The 26,060-nt window shown below is 46.7% G+C and overlaps 2 protein-coding genes across 4 annotated transcripts in view; one reads left to right on the forward strand and one right to left on the reverse strand.

The window, feature by feature from the left end:
• Positions 1 to 1,317: 1,317 nt before the first annotated feature.
• TMEM69 (transmembrane protein 69) lies at positions 1,318 to 10,071 on the reverse strand. Its single transcript, XM_084635790.1, has 3 exons — positions 9,951 to 10,071; positions 8,909 to 8,973; positions 1,318 to 4,985 (listed from the first exon to the last, which is right to left on the reverse strand). Exons 2-3 carry the CDS (start codon positions 8,951 to 8,953, stop codon positions 4,266 to 4,268), a joined length of 765 nt encoding a protein of 254 aa, XP_084491916.1. The 5' UTR covers positions 8,954 to 8,973; positions 9,951 to 10,071; the 3' UTR covers positions 1,318 to 4,265.
• Positions 10,072 to 11,854: 1,783 nt separating this feature from the next.
• The window catches only part of GPBP1L1 (GC-rich promoter binding protein 1 like 1), a 50,453-nt gene continuing 36,247 nt past the window's right edge, over positions 11,855 to 26,060 (forward strand). For 2 of the 3 annotated variants that reach the window (XM_084636336.1, XM_084636334.1), the window contains exon 1: positions 11,991 to 12,085. The gene's annotated coding sequence lies outside the window, so the exon portion shown is untranslated. Of the gene's footprint in view, positions 11,959 to 11,990; positions 12,086 to 26,060 lie in introns of those variants that run through there. The other variant, XM_084636335.1, reaches the window with a different exon arrangement.

Consider the following 26,060-nt stretch of genomic DNA (forward strand, 5'->3'; position numbering starts at 1 on the left):
AAGAGGGAAATGTTTTTTACAATCAAGCATCTGAAGATTCCCATGCTTCCTACATTTGGACCCTATAAGATTTCAGTTGGGTCCTGCAGGCTTACTTTATTGTGATCTCTCCTGTCAGCTCCTTCTCTCCCTCACCCTAGAATCATGGATGCATTTCTGTTGTACCATGAAATAGTCCCTTTGACCAGTGCTCATGCCTTTCATCTGTTGGTTGAAGGTTGTGGGTTTGCAATCTGCCACCACCACATACCTAGTCTTGCCCATGAGAGGTGGGACAGCTTCTACAACTGGCTTCATACCAGACTGTGCTGCCAAGGATCTCTTGTTTATGTTTATCACGCAGCCATGTTGAATAAGAAGGAGTGAAAGAGTGAACTTTGCTTTTCTTTTAAAAATTCCATTTTACTTCCTCTACACCCAAACAACACATCGCTATTTCCAGGGTCTGATGTTAAAGGTGCAAAAGTTTAACAAAACCTCCTTTGAAAATCCTAGCGGTTAAGGGACGTAGCAAGTGTTACGCGAATCAGTGCTATGTAAAGGGAGATGGCTACATTCTTTAAGATCTGCAGACTTTGTAGGATGTCATGTTTCTGGCAGTGTACGTGGCTCACTAATCTTGAAGAGGGAGCCATGCTCATTTCATCTCTGTAGTAGATAAGGCTCGTTCCTTTTCTGCAGGAACAAGGAAATTGGTGGCTACAAGTAGAGGTTGTAGGGAGGTAATTCTGTTTTAAAATGCAATCTTACCGCACATCATTCCTAAACTCCCATCTTGGTTGGGATCTAATAGTTGGTAAAACCTTTGTAACTTACCTTTTAACTATCAAGCATTTATACCTACTGCTAGCTGGATTTCTACTGATGGAACATGTGCTTAGGCTACAACTGAAAGTCCATTAAGTTTATATTACACAGCCATCACCCACTTAAAATTTTCTGCCTTAGTTGGCTATAGCAGGAACGAGGGGCATTAGAAGATTATGCTGGAGAAGCTTGCACTATACTTCTCTAGCACATTTAATACTTAGCCTATTGTGAAGTGTCTACAGTTTACAAATGTACTGAGTGGCCCAAAAAAAACTTAACCCATCCACTGTGTAGTTGCTCAGCCCCTGCTAGGGAACTACAACTAGATTTCTGCTTGGGTTGCCTACTGTGAGCCGTGCCAGCTGGCAGGAGGCACACCATTCCATAACTCGCATCAAACATGACCCACATGGCCCCTACACACTGTTGTCGTCATAATCTGCATCTAAAAGGTGTTATGTAAGGTGGTTTATGCAAACCGGTAACACACACTCATTAATTTTATTGTGTGATGTATGTGTGGGTGGTGTGTGAAGAATCAGAGAGGTGTGCTGGAAATATATTCTTAAACAAAGTGTTTTGCAAGCAGTGCACAAGCCCAGTCTGTCCTAGACAAAGGAATGCTGTTTCACCCGTTTTCCTGTCTCAAATTAAGCCAGGCAATACCTGAAAGGACAAAGAGAAGTATATCTACATACGTGGTAAACCAAGCCATCAACCGAAATGGGGAAAGACCACTTAATGATCACAATAAGGGATGGAGCCTACGTGCTCAGGAAGCCTTCCTGGCTCTTGAAACAAAGAAAATTAGATTTTGGGAAATATAAGCCAAAGCAGAGAGCCATTTTGGCAACCATCACAAAGGGGGAGCCATGCCTTTTCAGTGCATGAAAAGTGGATCCTCTGCGCCTGAAAACAAAGAGGAGCTGGAACTGACTATAAGTGAGAAATCTTTAGAGTGTAACTTGTTGAAATTGAGTTTTAGCCACTAGAATGCATGTTTTGATTTTTACTTGTAACCATCTCTCTTCTGTTCTTTAACTGTTAAATCTCTGTTCTTTGTTAGTTTTGCAATAAAATGAGAATAAGTTAATTATCTCAGTGCTGTGTATTGAACTGAAGTCCTCAGCAAAATTAACAGGCTTGTGTGTGCTCTGTCTCTTTGGAGGCAGTAAATTTAATGTATGTGAGTATCCAGTGAGTGGGACTGGCTGCTGCAGGGGAGGTGGTTTTGGGGAGTCTCAGAACAGGAGGAGCTCTTAGTGTCACCCTGCAAGATGCCAGCGTGAGGGCTTTGTGGTGCACAGCCTGGAAGCAACCATAGTTACAGGGAAGGCACTGACAGAACCCCTTACTGGTCTAGGTGAACCCCCATAACATCACACCTACTGCCAGTGGCTAGTAGTAGTTCATAATGTTCTACTGCACCCTTACAGTTAATGGAAGAGTGACATGATTTATCCTAACTGAAGTCCTTATTTTATACTCATGGCTATGCTCAGGATTCTTTTGTTTCCTTGGGTGAAGGATAACTTAGGGGTTCACTCCCCCCCTCTTTGTAGTCTAGTAAACCTCTGAAATGTATTCTACCAAAATTCCTCCCCAGATCAAGTTCCTTTTACTTGCTAGGTAGGGACACCATGCTGTCTTCTCCCCTGCTGGTGATTTTTATAATGCAAGTGATCTCTTCCTGCAACCTCTGATACAAATAAATAGCTCACTGAATTTGGCCACACCTGGTTTAAGGCATTGGCCTCTTTTCTTTGGCTGGAGAAAATTTGTTTATGAACTGCTCCACTATACCAGGTTTAAATACATTTTAGTCACATATGCTGGAAATAGCTGTAAAGTTCTCTTGGGGTTGACCATACATATATCATGCAAGAATATTAATGATCAGTGAGTTATTAGTTTTCTAAAGATATATTACATGCCATCTTTTGCGTAAATATCATGACAGGGTGCTGTTTGGACTTGGGGTGCTCTTAATGTCTCCGACACACTTTAGATCAGGGGTCTCAAACTCAAATGACCATGAGGACCAGTACATTGGCCCAGGGGCCGCACAACTGACCGCCCCCACTCCACCCCTTCCATGAGGCCCCACCTCTTCCTTGCCCCCATTCCAACCCCCAGGGGGTGCAGGAGAGGTGCAGGGTGTGGAAGGAGGCTCAAGGCAGGGGGCTGGGGTGCATCAGGGGGCTCAGGGCAGGGTGCAGGAGGGGGCTCAGTGCAGGGGGTTCAGCTGCAGGAGGCATTCAGGGGGTGGGTCTGGCCTGGTGCGCACCAGGGGCGGGGCGGGGCAGGGCAGGCTCCTTGCCTGCCCGCCCTACCCCCACACTGTTCCGGGAAGTGGCTAGGGGCTGCGGTAGGAGGCACAGGGGTCTGTGTGTTGCCCTGGCCATGCCTCCAGGCACCGCCCCCCACAGCTCCCATTGGCCAGGAATAGGGAACTTCAGGGGAGGTACCTGGAGGGCTGGCCAGGGCAACACACAGACCAGGGTTCCACCCTCCCAGGTCCTGGCCGCTTCCTGGAGTAGCACGGGCTGGAGCTGCTGTAGGTAAATGCTGAGGGGGTGGGGTGCTGCAGGGAGCTGGTAGGCCACAGAAAATAACCCCGGGGGCTGTGTGTTTGAGACCCCTGCTTTAGATAAACACTGATCTCGAGCTTGACATGACAAACCAACCTTACCTATATGTGTTGTTTAGTGACCAACTCTTAAATCATTTACCATGTTTAGTGTATATTTTCTCGTCAGTAGAATTTGGGTCAGGGAAGAATCTTGTCCTGGGGTGGTGTAGGTGTGGTATTTACAAACAGCATTACCAAAAAAGAAAAAAAAAAGCAGCTGTACATATAATAACCTTGTACATTATGAATCTTCCAAATGTCTACAAACTTAAGTATAATGCAGTAATTGTTCCATTTTCAGTGGGAACAGGAAGTGCTTTCATCCCATGGTTTTCAGCTAAAAGGGTTCTTAACATTTACAAAAGCTATGACCTTATTCCTTCCATTGCAGAACTTGGCACACCTTATAATTAAGCCTCTTGACCTATCCTTGTTTTAATAATTATTCTTCATAGTACACAAGGAGTTTAATCTACCCCCAAACATTTAAAAATATATTACGGTAGTACTCAAAGATCTGTCAGGATTGGGCTCTTGCTGTACAAATAAGGGAAGATGCATACCTGTCTTGAAAACAATCTAAAGAAAGTGAATAATGTGTATATATAAATCCTCTGCTCAACTTGCTTGGAAACTGGTTGCTCCCAAAGTAAGCGTCTTGCAAGTTGCTGTTTTCTGATTTCCACTCATGGCTCTAGTTCTGCAAGCATGGAGAAGCTAAGCAGTTTCTTTTACTCCCATTAGAACTTCATACAAAACTCTGCAGTAGCTTGACAGAAAAAAAAAAAAAATCTCTTGTCTGTTGGTTTATGATGATTCACTTTCATTTACTTGCACTGTTCCTTAGCTGCTTCTCTGGATAAACATCCGTAAGTCCCAAGGTGGCTACCAATGAAAATACTGCCACCATGGTTAGTAATACCCTGAGGGCTTTAAACCAGCTGGGATAAGTAGGAAGAACAGCAAGGTCATAATGTAATGCTACCCCTAAACCAATTATCACCATGATTGCAGCTTGAGTGAGGTCATCTTTAAAAAGTATGGCAAACCAGGCTAATAAAGGGGGAACTATACTGTTCCCCAAGTTCATCCAATCAGGATTGCCTGGGCTATTTTCTGGGAGAGCAAATCCCCACCTGACTCCTCCTAGAAAAGAGACTATAGTGGCCCCATATGTAATTTGAGCAAATGCCAGCTCAGCGTAGTAGGTCTGTTGGATAGCCATTATCAGTGGCACTGAAACAAATGGAATCAACCCTGCAAGGCCCAGGTAAAAGGCAGGCTTTGGTGAGTCCTTTAGTGACCTCATATCATGGCGCAGAAGCCCCAGTTGGGGTTCAGGTTCTTCTGGTTTCTTTTTCTTTAAGCAGCGGAGGGAGCAATGGAATCCCTGGGCCTTGGTTACACAGGCTGAGGCCTTGGTGAGGAGCTGAGATCTCAACGGACGGGAAAGAACTCTCTGCAGAGGGATACTGAGAGGAGAAGAACAAATTGTCTTATTCCTTCCATACTGTAGTTGTCTGTGAAGGGTCAACTTCTGGAGCTGCAATTACAAAACGTATTAGGAGTATCTGACAAGCACTTGTTAGCCTGGAGAGTTGATTAGTTATACCCTGCATAAAACTAAGCCTAGCTGTGGAAATCTACTGGCTTGTATGTTATTAGAAGGTTTATAAAGATTTTTTTTTCCCCTTCACGTAAAGAGCACTGCTGGTTTTATAAGAAGTTGGCTGTTTCACTGCATTCCAACACAAACAGTAGAAAGCATTACACAGAAGTTACAGAAATCACTGCCTTCCTCCCCTGTTTCTGACATGGCAGTGATCTGTGAAGAGACTATCTGCGCTTGTGTTCTTTTTGCTGCTTTAGGGTGAATAAAGAAGGCCTGAAAAGTTTCCTCCAACTACTTTCCTTGCTTGTGTTTTCACACTAGAAATTCAAGCCCTCCTTAGAGTAGAACAGAGGGTAAGTGAAAGGGAAAAGGATTGTTAGTCACTTTAAAAACTTGTTTTGAAACACCTCAAGTTTAATAGACTAAGATTTTGGATAAAGAAAGTCTGTGTTAAAGATTAACAATTAAGGTGCTAGAGCTCACAATAAACATCCCTGTGATTGCCCTGAGGCCCTCTTGCAAAAATTGACATTCCTGAAGTTGCTGAGGAAAAAGCACAATGCCTTTTTGCCTTCTTCATATTCAATCAAAAGAGAGCAGCTACAGAACTTTTAAAAAAATACTTTGCAGATGGTGACCTGAGAGTGTGGAGACTGTATCATCACCATGATGTTAGGTTTCAGAGTAGCAGCTGTGTTAGTCTGTATCCGCAAAAAGAAAAGGAGTACTTGTGGCACCTTAGAGACTAACAAATTTATTTGAGTATAAGCTTTCGTGAGCTACAGCTCACTTCATTGGATGCATGCCTAATGTTATAACTGTTTCAGTAAAGAGGAATTTTGTGGTGCATATATGATCCAGACTGTACACTTAAGTTCTGTCCATAGTTACACCCATGAAACCCCACTGATTTCAGCATGGTTATAGAGACAGAACTGAAGGGAGGATTTGGCTCTTTAATTTTAACAGCTATCAAATACCAGCAACAAAACATATCAGTAAGCCTGCACAGCAGCAGGCTTACGGATCAAGCTATGTGGCTAAGTTGCGGTTCGATGATGCCAGGCAAGAATCAGGGAAAAAATGGGTTTACAATTCTATACACTTTAAACATTAGAAAAGTTCCTTTGGAAAAAATAAATATGATAAAATGAAACCTCAGTCTGTTGTAAACTGTGAGCCAACTGTGTTTTATACCGAAGATGCTTTGCCTCCTGTTTTCATAGAATCATAGAATATCAGGGTTGGAAGGGACCCCAGAAGGTCATCTAGTCCAACCCCCTGCTCAAAGCAGGACCAATTCCCAGTTAAATCATCCCAGCCAGGGCTTTGTCAAGCCTGACCTTAAAAACCTCTAAGGAAGGAGATTCTACCACCTCCCTAGGTAACGCATTCCAGTGTTTCACCACCCTCTTAGTGAAAAAGTTTTTCCTAATATCCAATCTAAACCGCCCACACTGCAACTTGAGACCATTACTCCTCGTTCTGTCATCTGCTACCATTGAGAACAGTCTAGAGCCATCCTCTTTGGAACCCCCTTTCAGGTAGTTGAAAGCAGCTATCAAATCCCCCCTCATTCTTCTCTTCTGCAGGCTAAACAATCCCAGCTCCCTCAGCCTCTCCTCATAAGTCATGTGTTCCAGTCCCCTAATCATTTTTGTTGCCCTTCGCTGGACTCTCTCCAATTTATCCACATCCTTCTTGAAGTGTGGGGCCCAAAACTGGACACAGTACTCCAGATGAGGCCTCACCAATGTCGAATAGAGGGGAACGATCACGTCCCTCGATCTGCTCGCTATGCCCCTACTTATACATCCCAAAATGCCATTGGCCTTCTTGGCAACAAGGGCACACTGCTGACTCATATCCAGCTTCTCGTCCACTGTCACCCCTAGGTCCTTTTCCGCAGAACTGCTGCCTAGCCATTCGGTCCCTAGTCTGTAGCTGTGCATTGGGTTCTTCCGTCCTAAGTGCAGGACCCTGCACTTATCCTTATTGAACCTCATCAGATTTCTTTTGGCCCAATCCTCCAATTTGTCTAGGTCCTTCTGTATCCTATCCCTCCCCTCCAGCGTATCTACCACTCCTCCCAGTTTAGTATCATCCGCAAATTTGCTGAGAGTGCAATCCACACCATCCTCCAGATCGTTTATGAAGATATTGAACAAAACCGGCCCCAGGACCGACCCTTGGGGCACTCCACTTGATACTGGCTGCCAACTAGACATGGAGACATTGATCACTACCCGTTGAGCCCGACAATCTAGCCAGCTTTCTACCCACCTTATAGTGCATTCATCCAGCCCATACTTCCTTAACTTGCTGACAAGAATACTGTGGGAGACCGTGTCAAAAGCTTTGCTAAAGTCAAGAAACAATACATCCACTGCTTTCCCTTCATCCACAGAACCAGTAATCTCATCATAAAAGGCGATTAGATTAGTCAGGCATGACCTTCCCTTGGTGAATCCATGCTGGCTGTTCCTGATCACTTTCCTCTCATGCAAGTGCTTCAGGATTGATTCTTTGAGGACCTGCTCCATGATTTTTCCAGGGACTGAGGTGAGGCTGACTGGCCTGTAGTTCCCAGGATCCTCCTTCTTCCCTTTTTTAAAGATTGGCACTACATTAGCCTTTTTCCAGTCATCCAGGACTTCCCCCGTTCGCCACGAGTTTTCAAAGATAATGGCCAATGGCTCTGCAATCACAGCCGCCAATTCCTTCAGCACTCTCGGATGCAACTCGTCCGGCCCCATGGACTTGTGCACGTCCAGCTTTTCTAAATAGTCCCTAACCACCTCTATCTCCACAGAGGGCTGACCATCTCTTCCCCATTTTGTGATGCCCAGCGCAGCAGTCTGGGAGCTGACCTTGTTAGAGAAAACAGAGGCAAAAAAAGCATTGAGTACATTAGCTTTTTCCACATCCTCTGTCACTAGGTTGCCTCCCTCATTCAGTAAGGGGCCCACACGTTCCTTGGCTTTCTTCTTGTTGCCAACATACCTGAAGAAACCCTTCTTGTTACTCTTGACATCTCTGGCTAGCTGCAGCTCCAGGTGTGATTTGGCCCTCCTGATTTCATTCCTACATGCCCGAGCAATATTTTTATACTCTTCCCTGGTCATATGTCCAACCTTCCACTTCTTGTAAGCTTCTTTTTTATGTTTAAGATCCGCTAGGATTTCACCATTAAGCCAAGCTGGTCGCCTGCCATATTTACTATTCTTTCGACTCATCGGGATGGTTTGTCCCTGTAACCTCAACAGGGATTCCTTGAAATACAGCCAGCTCTCCTGGACTCCTTTCCCCTTCAAGTTAGTCCCCCAGGGGATCCTGGCCATCCGTTCCCTGAGGGAGTCGAAGTCTGCTTTCCTGAAGTCCAGGGTCCGTATCCTGCTGCTTACCTTTCTTCCCTGCGTCAGGATCCTGAACTCAACCAACTCATGGTCACTGCCTCCCAGATTCCCATCCACTTTTGCTTCCCCCACTAATTCTACCCGGTTTGTGAGCAGCAGGTCAAGAAAAGCGCCCCCCCTAGTTGGCTCCTCTAGCACTTGCGCCAGGAAATTGTCCCCTATGCTTTCCAAAAACTTCCTGGATTGTCTATGCACCGCTGTATTGCTCTCCAAGCAGATATCAGGAAAATTAAAGTCATCCATGAGAATCAGGGCATGCGATCTAGTAGCTTCCGCGAGCTGCCGGAAGAAAGCCTCATCTACCTCATCCCCCTGGTCCAGTGGTCTATAGCAGACTCCCACCACGACATCACTCTTGTTGCACACAACAAACTGTTTTGTTTTGTTTTGTTTTGAAAGCTATTTCAGAATAAAGTAGATAACACATTAGAAACTTACTTTTAAAGGTATGTGGGAACAACATCGCTGTACAAGGTGAAACATATTTGCCTTAGCAGAAGGCCCTAAGGGATGAAGAAAAAATGTTAAGAGAATCAACTTAGTGACAGTCTATACTAGGTAGAATATGTCTTAGTATAAGTTATGACAACAATTTGTTTTCCCTATTGCCCATTTTGTTTTATAAGTAAAAGGAAGCAGATCAGGACCATGCATCTTGGATTTTGTCATTGTACAGCTAATAACATGTTTATCTACTGTACTCTTATAACCAAATAATTATATTGAACTTTTACAGGGCATTTTGTTTTCAAGTCACTTTACAAGCTAAGGTCATTAACTTGTAATGCATTTTATTGCCAGATCAGGGCTTAACTATATCTCAAAGTGCCTATGAAGTAGGTAAATAGCTCCATTTTACAGATGGGGAAACTGACACAGTATACATGGTTTGCCAAGTCACCTTGACGGTAGAGTTGGAATTAAAATTCCATCTCCCAGCCCCAAATTGAATCCACTAATCCTACCAAAAAAAATTCCTCTAAAGGTGGGAAGTTTCTAGGTAACATTACCACTGTTCTTTAGAAGAGAAAAGAAAACCTAGAGAAGATTACTGTGATTACAAACACACATTTTAAAGGGGTCCACTGCGTATTACAGAAGCATCTGGAAGCCCCAACCAAGTCTGGGGACCCCACTGTAAAATGAAGAGTTTACAATCTAAATAACCAAAAGGAAGGATCATGGGGACCTGGGGGGGAGACTAAGTCATTTGCCCAGAGAGAGCCTGTGGCAGAGGTGGGAACTGAACCCGGGAAGCCCCCTGCTCTGCTGTAATTAACAAGACTCGGCACTGGTGGTCTGAGGGCCGCCAGAGGCCGCAGCCTGGATCAGTTCCCCGGCCCCAGCTGCCCTGCAAGCGCCCCCCACTCGCGCCCCCTCTCCCTGCAGAGAGTCCCAGGAAACCAACCCCTCCTCCCGGGGCGCCGTCCCCCGGGGAGCCCAGCGGCCCGCCACCGCCTCCCAGGGATCACGCACTCACCCGCCCAAGGGAACGGCAAGGAGCACGGCCAGCCCCAGCAGCAGCCAGCCTCCCGAGCAGGGACGGGAAGGGCGGCAGCATCCGGCCGAAGGAGCGGGGCTTCCCGTGTGCGCCGGGCGGAGAGCCCCGGCCCCGGCCGTGGGCCAGGCGCTCTCGTTCCGCTTTGCGGGGCCGGCTGCCCGGACTTTCTGTTCAAAGCGCGGGGGGGGGCTTGTCGTTTCAGTTCTCTGGCGTTACAGAAAGCTCCCCTTGCCCCGAGTTTTTTCCACCGTTAAGAGGGTGGGAGCGACAGGGTTAAAAGGCATCAGTTCTAAAGGGGGGAGAATTTACCTTAAAACAAAACAACAATGTATCTCACTGATGGCAAAGGCCTGATTCCAGACAGGTTATGCTGAGCATTACTTAGGGAATGTAAGTATTTCCCGTGATTGCATGCAGGCCACCAGTACTGCCAAACAGTCAAAAAGTATGAGTCAGAAACCGCCCCCCCCCCAACAAAAAACAAACAAACAAAACCAAAACCCCAAGAGCCTGGATAAAGCATTTGCATGGGTGCAGGATCAGAGCCTGGACTGGTGTGGAGGGTGCTGCCCAAGCTGACACCCCAGTTCTCTACTCTCATCTATTTAACTGAAAACGGCAAGCGGTTCTGAGTAGTCAGAATGCATTGAGCATTTAGTTCGCAAGCACCAGCTTTGCGGTGTAGCCACAGTAACAATTCGCACACATGCTTTACATCTTCAAAGTGCTACCCAGACACTGACTAACTAAAAGGAGCACTTCATCGGATGAAGTGACCTGTAGCTCACGAAAGCTTATGCTCAAATAAATCGGTTAGTCTCTTAGGTGCCACAAGGCCTCCTTTTCTTTTTGCGAATACAGACTAACACGGCTGCTACTCTGAAAATTGACTAACTAGTTAACTTATTTGAAAGATAAAGTCGGTGGGGTGGTATCTTTTATTGGACCAACTTCTGCTGGTGAAAGAGAGACAAACTTTCCAGCCACACCAAACTCTTCTTCAAGTTAATTTATTTGTGTGTCTTGTATTTATGCCTCTTTCAAGGCTGGCAAGGGGAGCTACCACCAATTGTGAGGTCACTTTTCTGTCTCTTTTTCTGCAACAGTTATGCTGAATGTCTAGTCCTTGCTGGGCCTGATCCCTCTCCCCTGGTTTCTGGGAAGATTAGCTAAAGTTTGCAGAACAGGTGAGAGGTAAATAGCACTCAGCATTATTCCAGCAGCTGAGGAATCCTCCCTCTTGCCCTGCAGCTGCATTTTGCTGGAAGTGTCTCTGGGGCATAATTTCTCTGCTTCTGGGTTGACTGCGAAGCTTCCCTTGTTGAATGTAAAGCCATTGCGGTGCCTTCCCCAATTATTTCTGCTACGTGTTACAGTGCGGCTGGCTCATTCAGGAAATCTCTGTTGAACAGGAAGGATTGGTTTGTACTCGAAGCCTCAGCCTGCCGGCCTACTCTGCCTCCCCGCTGCTGTGGCGGAGAGGAGGGGGCAGATGCTGGCTTTCTAGGATTACAAAGTGCTTTGCTTCCTTGCACAGAGGCTGTGCCTTCCACTTTAAGGGGAAGGTGGCGGCCGCAGCAGGGCGGGGACTACACATCCCAGCATGCACGGCGGCGGCGGCCCCCTTCACAAAGGGTGAGGCAGGTGGCGCAGTGCATCCTGGAACTTGGAGTCTCGGGCGGGGGGGGAGCAATCTGCTCGGCCCGTCCCCCAGCGTGACCGACACAAACAGAGCGGGCGCGCGAGCCGCCTGGAGAAGTTCGGGCGGGGGGGGAGGTGTCGAGGCAGCACGGGCGGGCGCGCGCACGGAGTGGCCGAGGGAGACACTGGAGAGAGCCGTATTCGCGCGAGCGTGCGAATGCGCGCGCGCGCCCGTCCGGAGAGCACGCGCCAGCCTCGCGCCGTAACGCCCACCCTCAGCCCCGGGAGCGTCCCGCGTGGGACCCCCGCGCCGGGCCGAGAGAGGCGCGCGGCCAGAGCGCGCCAGGTGGGTGTGTCCCCCGCGCGCCGGCCCCGCCCCCTCCGGCCCCCGGCCGGGCAGGGCCGGGCAGCCATTTTGGGCAGAGCTTTGTTATGGTTGTGGGGCCGCGGGAGGCAGCGAGGGGGCTTGGCCGGTGAGTGCGGGGCCCCGCGGGGGACGGGCCGTTCCGTGAGGGCCCAGCCAGGGCTGCGGGTGGTAGCCAGCCCCGACACCGACCCGGGAACCGCCGGGCCGGTCCCGGGAGGCTCCCAGCGAGCCCGGCCTGTGCTGCGGGCTCGGGGCCCTGCTGCCTCAGCGCTGATGGGGCAGGGCTCGGGGCCGGCCGGGGGAGTAGGCCGGGCGGGCTCGGCGCCGGAGTGTGAGGGGGCGGGGGCGGGCTCGGCGCCGGAGTGTGAGGGGGCAGGGCTCGGGGCCGGCCGGGGGGGAGTAGGCCGGGGGAGTGGGGGAGGCAGGGCTCGGGGCCGGGGGGGGGAGTAGGCCGGGGGAGGCAGGGCTGGGGGCCGTACGGGGGAGTAGGCCGGGGGAGTGGGGGAGGCAGGGCTCGGGGCCGGGGGGGGGAGTAGGCCGGTGGGGGATGCAGGGCTGGGGGCCGTACGGGGGAGTAGGCCGGGGGAGTGGGGGAGGCAGGGCTCGGGGCCGGACGGGGCAGTAGGCCGGTGGGGGATGCAGGGCTCGGGGCCGGACGGGGGAGTAGGCCGGGGGAGTGGGGGAGGCAGGGCTCGGGGCCGGACGGGGCAGTAGGCCGGGGGAGTGGGGGAGGCAGGGCTCGGGGCCGGACGGGGGAGTAGGCCGGGGGAGTGGGGGAGGCAGGGCTCGGGGCCGGACGGGGGAGTAGGCCGGGGGAGGGGGGGAGGCAGGGCTCGGGGCCGGACGGGGGAGTAGGCCCGGGGAGGGGGGGAGGCAGGGCTCGGGGCCGGACGGGGGAGTAGGCCCGGGGAGGGGGGGAGGCAGGGCTCGGGGCCGGACGGGGGAGTAGGCCGGGGGAGTGGGGGAGGCAGGGCTCGGGGCCGGACGGGGCAGTAGGCTGGGGGGGGGAGGCAGGGCTCGGGGCCGGACGGGGGAGTAGGCCGGGGGAGTGGGGGAGGCAGGGCTCGGGGCCGTACGGGGGAGTAGGCCGGGGGAGTGGGGGAGGCAGGGCTCGGGGCCGGACGGGGGAGTAGGCCGGGGGAGGGGGGGAGGCAGGGCTCGGGGCCGGACGGGGGAGTAGGCCCGGGGAGGGGGGGAGGCAGGGCTCGGGGCCGGACGGGGGAGTAGGCCCGGGGAGGGGGGGAGGCAGGGCTCGGGGCCGGACGGGGGAGTAGGCCGGGGGGGAGTAGGCCGGACGCGGGGGGAGGCAGGGTTCGGGGCCGGGGGGGGAGTAGGCCGGGGGAGTGGGGGAGGCAGGGCTCGGGGCCGGCCGGGGGGGAGTAGGCCGGGGGAGTGGGGGAGGCAGGGCTCGGGGCCGGACGGGGCAGTAGGCCGGGGCAGTGGGGGAGGCAGGGCTCGGGGCCGTACGGGGGAGTAGGCCGGGGGAGGGGGGGAGGCAGGGCTCGGGGCCGGACGGGGGAGTAGGCCGGGGGAGGGGGGGAGGCAGGGCTCGGGGCCGTACAGGGGAGTAGGCCGGGGGAGTGGGGGAGGCAGGGCTCGGGGCCGTACGGGGGAGTAGGCCGGGGGAGGGGGGGAGGCAGGGCTCGGGGCCGTACAGGGGAGTAGGCCGGGGGAGTGGGGGAGGCAGGGCTCGGGGCCGTACAGGGGAGTAGGCCGGGGGAGTGGGGGAGGCAGGGCTCGGGGCCGTACAGGGGAGTAGGCCGGGGGAGTGGGGGAGGCAGGGCTCGGGGCCGGACGGGGGGGAGTAGGCCGGGGGAGTGGGGGAGGCAGGGCTCGGGGCCGGACGGGGGGGAGTAGGCCGGGGCAGTGGGGGAGGCAGGGCTCGGGGCCGGACGGGGCAGTAGGCCGGTGGGGGAGGCAGGGCTCGGGGCCGTGCGGGGGAGTAGCCCGGGAGGGGGGCAGGGCTCGGGGCCGTACGGGGGAGTGGGGGAGGCAGGGCTCGGGGCCGTACGGGGGAGTTGGCCGGAAGGGGGGCAGGGCTCGGGGCCGTACGGGAGAGTAGGCCGGGGGGGGGGCAGGGCTCGGGGGAGTAGGTCGGGGCCAGAGTGTAAGGGGGGGGGCTGTACGAGAGGGGGGACACCCTAGGCTTTTAGAAAGGCTGAGGGCGCAGCCAGGGAGACGGGGGGGGGTTCGGGGGAGGGGAGCAGTATTGCAGTGGAGGCTCTTGGCCGGGGGATGGTAGGGGCAGGAATGGGATCTCTGGCCTGGGTTGTCCTGTGGGAGGTAGGAATTGTGGTGGCCGTCGGGGCTATGGGGAAGCCCTGGCAAAGGACAGAGGGGCGAGGGGGGCTGGATAGTGAGTAGTTTGACGCTGTTTTCTCTTTCTTTTGAAAACACTATAAGTGTGAGCATTTGGAGAGGGGGCTGATCTGGGACAAGCAGGTTGTCTTTATAGATTCTTGAAAAAAATGACTGCTTGGGCAGAGGGAGGGCTAATTCTAGTGTAACAAGCAGCTCTCACTTGCAGGAGAGCGAAGTAGCTGTAGGAGCCTCCTTGTTTGATATAAGATATACAGTAACTCCCAACGAAGTTTTTGTTTACCTTGAAAGTTTCCAGCAGCCTCCTGGACTTGATGGTTTATATTCTGCCGGCAAAGTTTGCCTTTCATGTTTCTCTCACCATCAGGCACTCAGGGTTCCCTTGGTGCTATTTGAAGCCAGCAGAAATTAATATTGTTTCAAACATTGTCCTGTTATGAAATAGGTCAGTGCCTTTTTGTACACTCCCTGGATGGTTGCAATGTGAATAAAAATCTAAGTATAGGAAGGAAGTGTCAAGTCTAATGAAAACTGAAAACATTTTGCCATTATAATTTCCAGTTTAAAAGTGGTGTTTTGGTGTTTATTACACTAATAAACTTCAGTGAGAAACACTGATTATTGGTGCACATATCCAGTTCTCAGAGCTCAAACACCTGAGGCTCAGATGTGAGACTCAAAATTAGATGTAATTGCAGTATAAAGCTATCTTTATCATAGCAAAGTCTCAGCATTTTAGTTGCTCTACATTAGAGAATACTAAGTTTCAGCTGGTTAGAAGTATAAATTTGGCTCTAAAATCACTAATATAAAATTAGTGATGCAGAGAGAGGTACTTTTTAAAAAAATTCAGAGTTAAAAATGAAACCTGTTTGCTAATAAGCCAGGTGAACTAAATTTTTATTTATAATTTTTGATGCTTTCTAGGTATTGTTGCTGTTTTTCTAGGTTTTTTTATTAAATGCTTTTGTGGTTTTTGAAGAAGGAAAGTAGTATTCTAGTACTGATGTTACATACGCTTTGCTTTGTAAACTACTAGCAGGAAATGAGTTTGTATAGCAATTTCTAAAGGGACTACAGGGTGATATTTTATTGCAATTGTGTTTTTAATTATATTTACTACTTTAAAGTAAAACAGTGTGTGGATTAAAAAAAAAAGTTTTTTTCCAGCATCTACAAGATAGCAACTTCAGTTGCCTTTGGTTAGTCATTTTCCTCTAAATGTTGTAGAAAATATTTAATTTTCAGTGTGAATTTTGTGTGACTCTGTTCTTGTGGGATAAAGGCTGTAGGAAGATTAGAATATTAATGACTTTCACAGGAGGGATTGAAAAATGCCTTGTGTTGAAAGGCTGTTATCATGATGTAACTAAAGTTTTTTAAACAAGTTTAAATTTGGGCAAGCCCCTGCATGGATCTTCTTAAATGGGTTTTTAAAATGGCTTGTATTTAGCTTAAATCTGAAAGGAAACTACTCAAACTAAGTTGACTATAAGCAGCTTTTAAACTGACTTAAGACTGTCCATACAGGCACTTGGATCAGTCTAAATCTGTTTTAAAATGACCATTAGTCACCTCAGTGCAAGTTTGTGTGTAGGCAAGTTCTAATGATCAAATAGTGATATAAGTGTAGTCTGAAATAAATTGTCAATTTCCTCAAGCTCCTTTTTATATGAACATGGCAGTGTAGGTCCCCTCTCCCCAGTAAAGTTGCAGTTAACAAAATTATGCCAGCAATATTAAGTTTTCTAAAGACTAGTGAAGTTGGGAGTGAGAGCAAAAAGATGTGGGGAAACAATGCAAAAATATTTGAGATGAGAAGACAGAAGAGAGAACTGAAGAGATGAGCTGTGTTAGAGTTGCACATGCTCCTAAAAAATGCTAGTTGACTATGAAGAGGTTGTGTGTGGTTCAGGTGTTAAGAGAGGAAGTATTACCGCATGAGTGACTAAGGGTCGCGTTCCAGTAAAAGGTTCTTTATGCTGCTGTGGCCTGGGGACCTGGTATTCCAAAATCCCAGGGCCTGATCCAAAAGAGGAACAGGTATAGTGCAAAAAGAAAAGGAGTACTTGTGGCACCTTAGAGACTAACCAATTTATTTGAGCATAAGCTCAAATGCATCTGATGCATCTGATGAAGTGAGCTGTAGCTCACGAAAGCTTATGCTCAAATAAATTGGTTAGTCTCTAAGGTGCCATAAGTACTCCTTTTCTTTTTGCGAATACAGACTAACAAGGCTGTTACTCTGAAACCAGGTATAGTGCAATAATTCCTTCCAGAGTAATGTAAGGGGAAGAAACAGCCCTGGCTTCAGAGAAGTGTCTCTTCTCCTTCTCCCTGCCCTCAGCATTGCAAGTAGTGAAAACAGTTGTTGCTGCAGTGAGAGCTTTGAAAAATCTTCTCAGAAACTATTTATTACTACAGTTATTCGAAGGAAAACGGGGCCTCACCTTTTAGTGTCTGCCCTGCTTTGTAGTCCTAATCCTGTTTGACAAGTGTTTCCACCATGGTTATGCATCCGATGAAGTGAGCTGTAGCTCACGAAAACTTATGCTCAAATAAATTGGTTAGTCTCTAAGGTGCCACAAGTACTCCTTTTCTTTTTGTAGAGGTGAGTCATTAGCAAAAGTTCCAAAACAGCATTAAAAAAATTTAAACACCATTCTGGACAATTATAAAGCTTACTTCCTGAAACAGTATTGAAATGCTTTTGTCTTGCCTCTGGTAACGCTTCAGCAGTTTAATACTGGTTCAGGAAGGCTGATGCTGAAAGCCATTATTCCTAACAGTTCAGTTATCTAACTTAGATGAGGCCTAAGAGGTTTAAATTAAGTCTTTTATAAGTAATGTTTTTGAGTAAATATGGAGCTGATTGAAAAATGAATGCAAGAGGTGATAAATGGGCTGTAGGTGTTCAGAGTTGAGGGGTTTTTTAAGGCAAGATAATTCCAGTGGGAGGGTAAAAAGGAGTTTGGAGAATTTAAGTCTGGTGGTTTTTAAGTATGTGTGATGGGGGTAAAATAATAAATCTGGTGACTCCTGTTAGTAATTTAATTACTTGAGAATGGCCTATTTTAAAAGAGCTTTCACATTGAACCTCTTCAGCTGTGGTACAGTCAGCTCTACTGTTCCTCCCAGGCTTCTTTGAGATGTTTTGATGGTATAACAATTGCAAATGGTATCACAGTAGGTGGTTTTCCTTTCTTATAAGGAATAAATGTTGGACAAGTGTGTGTGTGTACACACAGACACGCTTTTATAGTGAATTTTATGTGACTCGAGCTGTATGGTTCAGTTGAAATGTATGGATTTTTTCCAAGTAAGTTAATTTCTTTAACAATTATTTACTGAAGAATGACAATACTCAGGTTTTTTTAGAGACTATAATGGAAAACTTGGTCTCTATGTTGAGCATCTTGTAGTCTGTCAGACACAATACTACTTAAATATAAGCACATCCATGATGCTAGAACGCTGATTATTAAAACAATGCACTTAAACTCAAACTCAGTTTTGTGGTGGTGCTGAATGTTTAACTATGGAGATATGTGGTTTTTAAAATGTTGCATTTTCTGTGGCTTTCAAGTACAAACAAAGGTTACATGTTTTTGAAAAGTAACTTGAATTTAAAACATAAAATCCAGCAAACTATTAAGTAACATGGAATAATAACTGTTTTAGATCTTTAGGGAGCTTGATGCATCTTCCTCTGGGACTGAACAGAGAACTTGTAGTATTACTTTTGGAGGTACAAGGCATTTTGGAGGCTTTGCAAACTAGAATTGTTGGAAGAGTTTTTCCACAAGCAGCTTCAAAACTTCTATTGTGTTGAGGTATTTTAGAGGGTGAAACCCCCAAAACAAGTAGGTGGGTAGCTACTTTTTCGTAGGGCTTTTTAGTCCCCGTGTACAATGCTTCCCAACTCGTTATATTTGCTATGTGATTGATGCTTTTTTAAATAGCTGGTTTATTGCTTTTCATCAGAAATTTATTTCTACAGTTAATTTTAAAAAAAACTCTCAAATTGACAAAAACATAAAAAAAGAAATTTCTGGCTCTTAGGTGTCCCCACCTTTAAATTGTTGGACACGCAGCTTTATTTAATAGATGTGTGTCTGGTATTCTGATCCTTGGTTTGTGAGGTCTAGTCATATGGTAAAGTTTGGGGGTGGGGGAGAGGCAAGTAGTACTGGCAGTTTTACATTATGGTCTTTGTGGCACAATACCACAGGCCTTGTGGTCCGTGTCAGTGTACAGATCTTTCCAGGACATCTGCATCTGCTGTCCTGTGCTCTTGTAAGAAATAAAATCTAATGAAAAAGCTTATGGTAGAGTTCAACTTTGGGAAACAAGGTTGTTTTGCAAATACAGAAGCAATATTGGCACCAGTAGCTCATCAGGGAAGGTGGATTGAAGGTGTGGCTAGACGATTAAGCTAATTTCAACTGAAATGAAAAGTTATCTTTTTGGCCTGGACTGTGTTTCATGTGGTTTAAAATACAGACAACTACCAACAAGCTAATTAAAGTTTCATGAGTATTGGCTTGTTTCCACTCAAATGCCTACATGTTGCCTCAATATCTGGTTGTACTAGTCATGTCTTTTGTAGTAAGGCCTGTAATATATACAAAACTGAGGTTAAGTTTGTGGTTACATTACTTTATATAAAAACAAAGGTTACAAATGTGTATGTGGCCAAGTATGATTGATTGGTATACAGCAGCTTTTCAACTCAAATAGAGCAGCATGAAAGGGGGAGGGGTGTTTCAGTGGTAAACTTTTTAGAGGGGTATAGCAAGGAAGTAAGTACTCTGCATGGTCTTTTGATTTTCTTGTTGAGACTGGAAAATACTGGTAGCAAACTTTTTTGCCTCAAGATAGATTGGATTCCAGGTTGAATCCATTACCTTGCTAAATACACTGGATGAATCTCAAGTCCGTTAGCTGTGCTTAATGTAAGAGGGGAAACATTCTTATGAATACATGTGGTATTAATGCTTGAGGGTGAGGAATTAAAATAAATGTGATTTTTTTTAAATCTACTATGTTTAAACAAAAATCTTACAAATAGACTTGATTCAATAACTAAAAAAGGCTGTCTGCAAAGAAAATATAGATAGGAGGTTGAGCTGGAGTCTGTTCCTCCCTGTGATCAACCAAACTGTTCATAAATTAAATCTCTCACATGAGCTAGTACTAATGAGGGGATTTTAGCTTCCCTGATATCTTTTGGACGACTGTTACAACAAAACATAATGTGTCCTGCAAGTTCTTAGCATGTGTACGAGACCACTTTTTGATTTAGAAAGTTGTCGGAACACCAAGGAGATTCTGTCTATTTTGGATTTAGTGTTGACAAACAGGGATGAATATGAACATGAAGATGGTCAGGAACTTAGGAGGAAGTGATCATGATTTGATAGAATTCAAGATCCTAAGGAAAGGAGGAGACAAGAACAGCAAAACAAGGACACTGGACTTCAGAAAGGCAGATTTCAACCTACTCAGGAAAAATAGGCATGGTCCCATGGAAAGACCAATTAGGAAGAAAAGGAATCAAAGGGGGCTAACAGTTCCTAAAAGATGCAATATTAGATGCTCAACATCAAGCTGTTCCTATGCAGAGGAAAGAAAAGATGAAAGGCACAGGAGGCCCATGTGGCTGCACAAGGAGATTTTTATCTATTTAAAAACCAAAAGGGATACCTACAGGAAATGGAAGGAGGGACATGTCACCAAGGAAATATACTTTGGAATAGTGCAAGTGTATAGGGACAAAATCAGGAAACCCAAGGCAAAGAATGAGTTGCAGCTGGCAAAAAATGTTAGAGACAACAAGGAGTTCTGCAAATATCTCGGACAAAAAAGAAAAGTCAGGTATGATGTGGGCCAGCTGATCAATGGAGAATGTAAACTGGTCATGGAAGATTATAGGAAGGCAGAGCTCCTCCATGCCTACTTGGTTTCAGTCTTTTCACCACAAATAACACATGACCAGACAACTAGCGAAGTTACCATAGACAATAAAGGGGACGAGATGTAGATCAGGATACCTGGAGCATGAAGGGTTAATCACTAGCAGCCAACATGGATTTACTAATAACAAATTACGCCAAATCAGCTTGATGTCCTTCTTTGACAGGATAACTGGTTTTGTGAATAAGAGGAATGCGCTGGACATAATATACCTGGATTTTAGCAATTCTTTTGACGCAGTCGCACATAACATTCTCCTAAGTAAGCTGGAGAAATGCGTGCTTGGCAGAACTACCATTAAGTGGATACATAATTGGTTAAACAGCCGCAAATAATGTGTAACTATTATTTGGAATGATGTAAGATTGGAAGGAGGTTTTGAGTGGGGTTCCACAGGGATATGTTCTGGGTCTGCTGGTGGTCAATATATTTTATTAATAACCTTGGCGTAGGAATAGAGAGCATACTGATCAGATTTGGAGATGAGACAAAGCTGGGGGGTTGCAAATACTTTGGAGAATAGAGCTAAAATTCAGAGCAATCTTGATAAATTGGAGAACTGGGCTATAGACAACAAAATAAAATTCAGTAAAGACAATGTAAGGCCCTACACATAGGGAAGAAAAAGCAAATGGACAAATACAGAATGGGGGATAATTGTCTTGGCAGCAGCACTGCTAAGAAGGACCTGGAAATTGTGGTAGATCACAACTCAACCTGAGTCAACTGTGATGCTGCTACAAAAAATGCAAATGCAATTTTAAGTTGCATTAACAGAGGCAAAGCATGCAAGTGACGGTAGGCAATAGTACCACTCTATTTGGTGCTTATTAGGCCTTACCTGGATTACTGTGTCCAATTTTGGTCACCAGTGTGTAGAAAGGAAGTAGAGAAACTGGAAAGGATCCAGAAGTGAATGACAATGATGATCGAAAGGATGGAATTGCAAGCCCATTTGAGCAAAGGCTGGAGAAACTGTGTATGTTAGGTTTGGAAAAGAGATTGGGGGGGACAGGATAGTGGTCTTCAAATACTTGAAAGGTTGCTATAAAAATATGAAGAAAATTTGTTCTCTTGCCACAGAGGGCAGGACAAGAGGCAGTGGGTTCAAACTACAGCATAGCAGATTTAGACTAAATCTCAGGAAAAACTTTCTAACTGTAAGAACAGTGGGACAATAGAACAGACTGCCTAGGGAAGTCGTGGAAGTGCCTTCACTGGAGGTTTCTGAAAGGAGGCTGGATAGCCATCTGTCTTGGATGGTTTAAACACAACAAATCCTGCATCTTGGAAAGGGGTTAGACTAGATGACCCTTGCAGTCCCTTCTAACCCTGTGGTTTTACGATTCTATGAAATCTGCATACACTTTTGCAACCCAGCTGAAAACATTTGTCCTGGTAAAACATTACTGTGGTGAGTTTACAAGTGTGGCAATTGGAAAAGGAAATGTCTTGTGAAGTAAATACATTTCATATGGAGGCCGCCATGGAACCTTGCGATGCCATTTTTAATCACTCTTCAAAATAAAAAAGTTCCAAGTGTCATTCTAAGTATTAAGGCTTTTTGAAAATAGTTTAATCCATGCTATAAGAGATGATGGTTGTGTGGTGTCTGGTGGCTTGTGTGTGTAATTTATTTCAGTCCAATTTTTGATGGAAAATTGTTAATGTTGCACAAACCCCATGATCACTGGCACTAATTACCCTCCTTGTTAGCAGTCTTACCAGAGAGGTGAAGGTTTGAGTGTAGCATGGAGACTAAACTTGTCTCTTTCCCAGAAGATTTTAGTCTCCATGGCTGAGCATCTGTGTATGCTAAATTCCATTCTGTTAATTGAAGCTTGATAGGCAAATTGTCAGTTTCTGTGTAACTTCATAGATTATCTTTACTTAAATGATTTCTAGTGAATTCATTGTTCATGAGGTGCTGTACTGACAGCACCAGACATCTGAGTCCTTTATCCACACAACAGATATTTCTCCTGTACTACTCCACCATTATGCCTTAACCATGTTCTGTGGAAGCCATCTTTAAAGGAGGAGGGGAATTCAGCTTCTGTGGCCCATGCACTCTTTAATCTTTCTGCGACTGCCAAAAGTGGTACCACTTGAGGTGCTCTTGTGATGTGATGACCTTTCCAGTGTGAGCTGGATTGAGTGAGAAGGCAACTCATTTCACAGAGCGTCAAAAACAATTGCCTAAAACTTGGTCATTAGGGCTGGATTTGAACTAGTGACAGTAAATGTGAAAGGATCCCTTCCTCATTACTGGTCTCGTGAGCCACCAACATTCTCAAAAAAAATTTTTTTTGAACGTCTTTAGAGTTAAGTGTTTTCAGTACAAAAATTGGCACAATCAGTTTCTAATGTTTTGTAATTTACTTATATCAAACTATTTGGGTTTTTTACTTTGTTGGGCTTTCAGTTTACAGCCTAGACTAGGCCATTATGCATTAGATGGAAGTGTAAACTTAAAAGGGTTGGGTTAATATGCAGACCTAGACGCTGCTAGCAGTATTAATGGTTGTGTAATAATTAAGACTTTAACCTCAGTCTTCACACTTTGAATCAAAACTCACTTTGTATTGTTAACATGGGTACTGCAGCAAGTCCCCACTAATTTTACAGTTTACTGGTGCAAGATATTGGCGGTAGAAGTAGTTGCATTGGGAGGGTGGGTAAGATGGAGATCTTGGCAACTATGTTAAGGGGTTATCTGGGTCTGTGGGACCTGGGGGGCTATGGGAGACAGTTTGAGATTGTGGAAAAAATATAGCTGAATATTTCTGTTAAAATCAGTGGTGAAATATTTAATGTTGATAATTAAATTGCCTTTAATAGAGTCATGTCTGCACTAGAAGCACTCTACCAGTATCTGAATACCAGAATGGATGCAGCTTATACTGACAAAGCTGTGCTTGTAACCAGTATAGACTATTCCCCACACACCATTTCTCCCAAGCAAGACGAACTATACTAGTAAAAGTACAGGTTTGATGGTATAACAGCCTTTATGCTACAGACATCTTCAGGCACAGCTTTTTCACTCAGGGATCACACCGTTTCACAACCCTGACCAGCATAGCTATGTTGGCAGAAATCTATAGTGTAGATGTGGCCTAGGTTTCGGTAAGATGAATGGGAGAAGGTTGTGCTTCACATAACTAATATTTCAGGCAGTCTGTGGACTCAAGAAGCCAACACTACATCAGTTTATACTCAGTTTACACACAAAAGGATTTGTTACCTGCCAAAATGGCTGAAGTGAGGTATTTGCCTGGACATGGCTGTTAATAAGCAGTATGTTTTCTGCGGGATTTGTGGTTGGGAAAATATAGAAAAGGTATAAGGGATTGAAAAGTAATTTTGGAACATGCTTTGTGGAACCAGAGCCTAGTGAAATGCCACTTTTGTGGTGTAATTGCGTTGTCTCCCTCCCCATCCTGAAACATACGGACAACTGATGTGTATTTCTAAGATGGAGACTGTATCATTGAAATACACAATTAAAGCTTCCCAAAAAGAGAGTGCTTTTAATAGTAAGGACGAGAGAAACATAGGTTTGTTTAGAAAATCAGAATAGTCGGGCTGCATTTAACAAATTCTGACTTCTTTTTTTTTTAATTACTACTTTCATTGTAAGAACAGACTTTCAAATGTAAGCCAGTAAAACTGTCTCAACCAAGAGAAGGTAGTAATCAATTTTCCCTTCCCCTCTACTAGACTTTTTTTTTCAACAAGGTAAGAATTTAAAAAGCTAACTGATTTTTAAAGAAAAATGTATGCATCCAGTTTCCCAGGAATTTTTAATGTAAAATATTTACAATCAGTTCACTACTACAGAAATTAGTTCCAGTAGCAACATTAACATACAAGGAGGTAAATGCCAATGAGACACCTTGAAGATTTGAAGGGAAGACTTCTGCCCACCCAACCCAGATGCCTTTATACATGTTTCAAATTACAAACAGAAATGTAACAATAAAATGCCTTTGTGGGACAGTTCGTATTTCAGAATGAAGAATTAAACTTTCTCAGCCACCAGAAAGTATTAGTCTGGCCAAAGGAGTGGACTTATCAGTGCTGAAACTTCGTTACTACTTGTAATGAAATAAGCAGCGTTATCCATGGTCCTATATTATGCAAACCTATTCAGAAGGCTTCAAAGTGCATTGAAGAGTGAATGTTTGAATTGAAACCAAAATGATTTATGCTTAGAGAACCTAATTACATTGATCCCAGTGCTCAGAGGATGATTTACCTTAGGGGAGATCACAAGTACAAGGTTATACTTCTGTCACAACACAACGGCTTGGCTGCTTCATGAAACATACATGCTTCTGTTGTACTTATTATTCAGTGACTGTACAGGTGAGAGCATAAAGCTATCTGAAACTGGGACAGGAGGAAGGGGTCAGTTTTTCAATAAATTCCATCGTTTTCATCATGATGGAAAGGCAGCCAGACCAAACCTGAGGAGCAGTGCAATCCTGTGTGCCAGGTCATAGAACCTCTCTCTCAGATTTGGCCTAGCTGCCTGCATCCAGAACCACTGCTGGGGAGGAGGGGTGACTTCTTCATTTTATTGCATTTTAATTTTTTCCATTTTGTTTTGCCCTCCCAGAAAAACATGGGGTCTAACTGAACGTTCTCTAAAGATATAATCAGTTTTTGAAGAATTGAAGAGTTCAATAAAAATACAAGTTAAGTTTCTAGTCCTTCTGGTTGGGAAGAAAACCTCTCCAATAGCACTGGGCTGACAGATCAGGCTGTCAGAGCAGGGACCCCAGCTGAGAGCCCAGGCCTGGTTGACAGTGAGAGGGAGGTTCCAGTGTGAGCTGTGCACCTGGCTGACAGCTCAGGCTGCAGGTGCGGGGTGAGAGGAGTCCAGCTGTGAGCCCACACCAGGCTGACAGCTTGGGCTGTCAGTGCTGGAGTGTGGGGGAGAGGGGTAGGGCTCCAGCTGGCAGCCTCACTTGGGGCTGACAGCCAGCATATGATGTAAGTAGCATAGTGTCTGCACAGGCACTGTGTTTCCCTAACTCAGAGGTGGGCAAACTATGGCCCGTGGGCCACATCCAGCCTGTGGGACCCTCCTGCCTGGCCCCTGAGCTCCTGGCCCGGGAGGCTCACCCCGGCCCCTTCCCTGCTGGTCCCCCTTACCCCTGCAGCCTCAGCTCCCTGCACTGCCAACGCAATGCTCTGGGTGGCGGAGCAGTGAGCTCCTGCGGCAGCGCAGCTGCAGAGCTGCGGCCTGACCCGGTGCTCTGTGCTGTGTTGCTCTAGTGTGGCCAGCCAGCAGTGCTCCAGGCAGCGTGGTAAGGGAGCAGGGGGGGTTGGATAGAGGGCCGGGGGTGTGGATAGGGGTCGGGGCAGTCAGAGGGCGCGAAACAGGGGGGTTGAATGGGGCAGGGGTCCTGGGAGGGCAGTCAGGAAGGAGATGGGGTGGTTGGATGGGGCGGTGAGGGGCAGAGGGTCCGGGGTCCATGAGGGAATGGGGCGGTGAGGGGGAGGGGGGGGTTGGATGGGGCAGGAGTCCCAGGGGAGCTGTCAGAGGGCGAGAAGTGGGGAGGTCGGCTAGGAGGCGGAGACAGTGCCATGCATGGCTGTTTGGGGAGGCACAGTTTCCCCTAACTGGCCCTCCATACAATTTTGGAAACCTGATGTGGCACTCAGGCCAAAAAGTTTGCCTGCCCCTGCCCTAACTATATCAACATAAGCACTATGCCTTTCATGGAGGTAGAGTTATGTCTGTATAACAGGGGACTTACTTTGGTGGAAGCAGC

The sequence above is a fragment of the Lepidochelys olivacea genome (genome assembly GCF_965140295.1).
Source record: "Lepidochelys olivacea isolate rLepOli2 genome assembly, chromosome: 8".
Lineage (NCBI taxonomy): Eukaryota > Metazoa > Chordata > Testudines > Cheloniidae > Lepidochelys > Lepidochelys olivacea.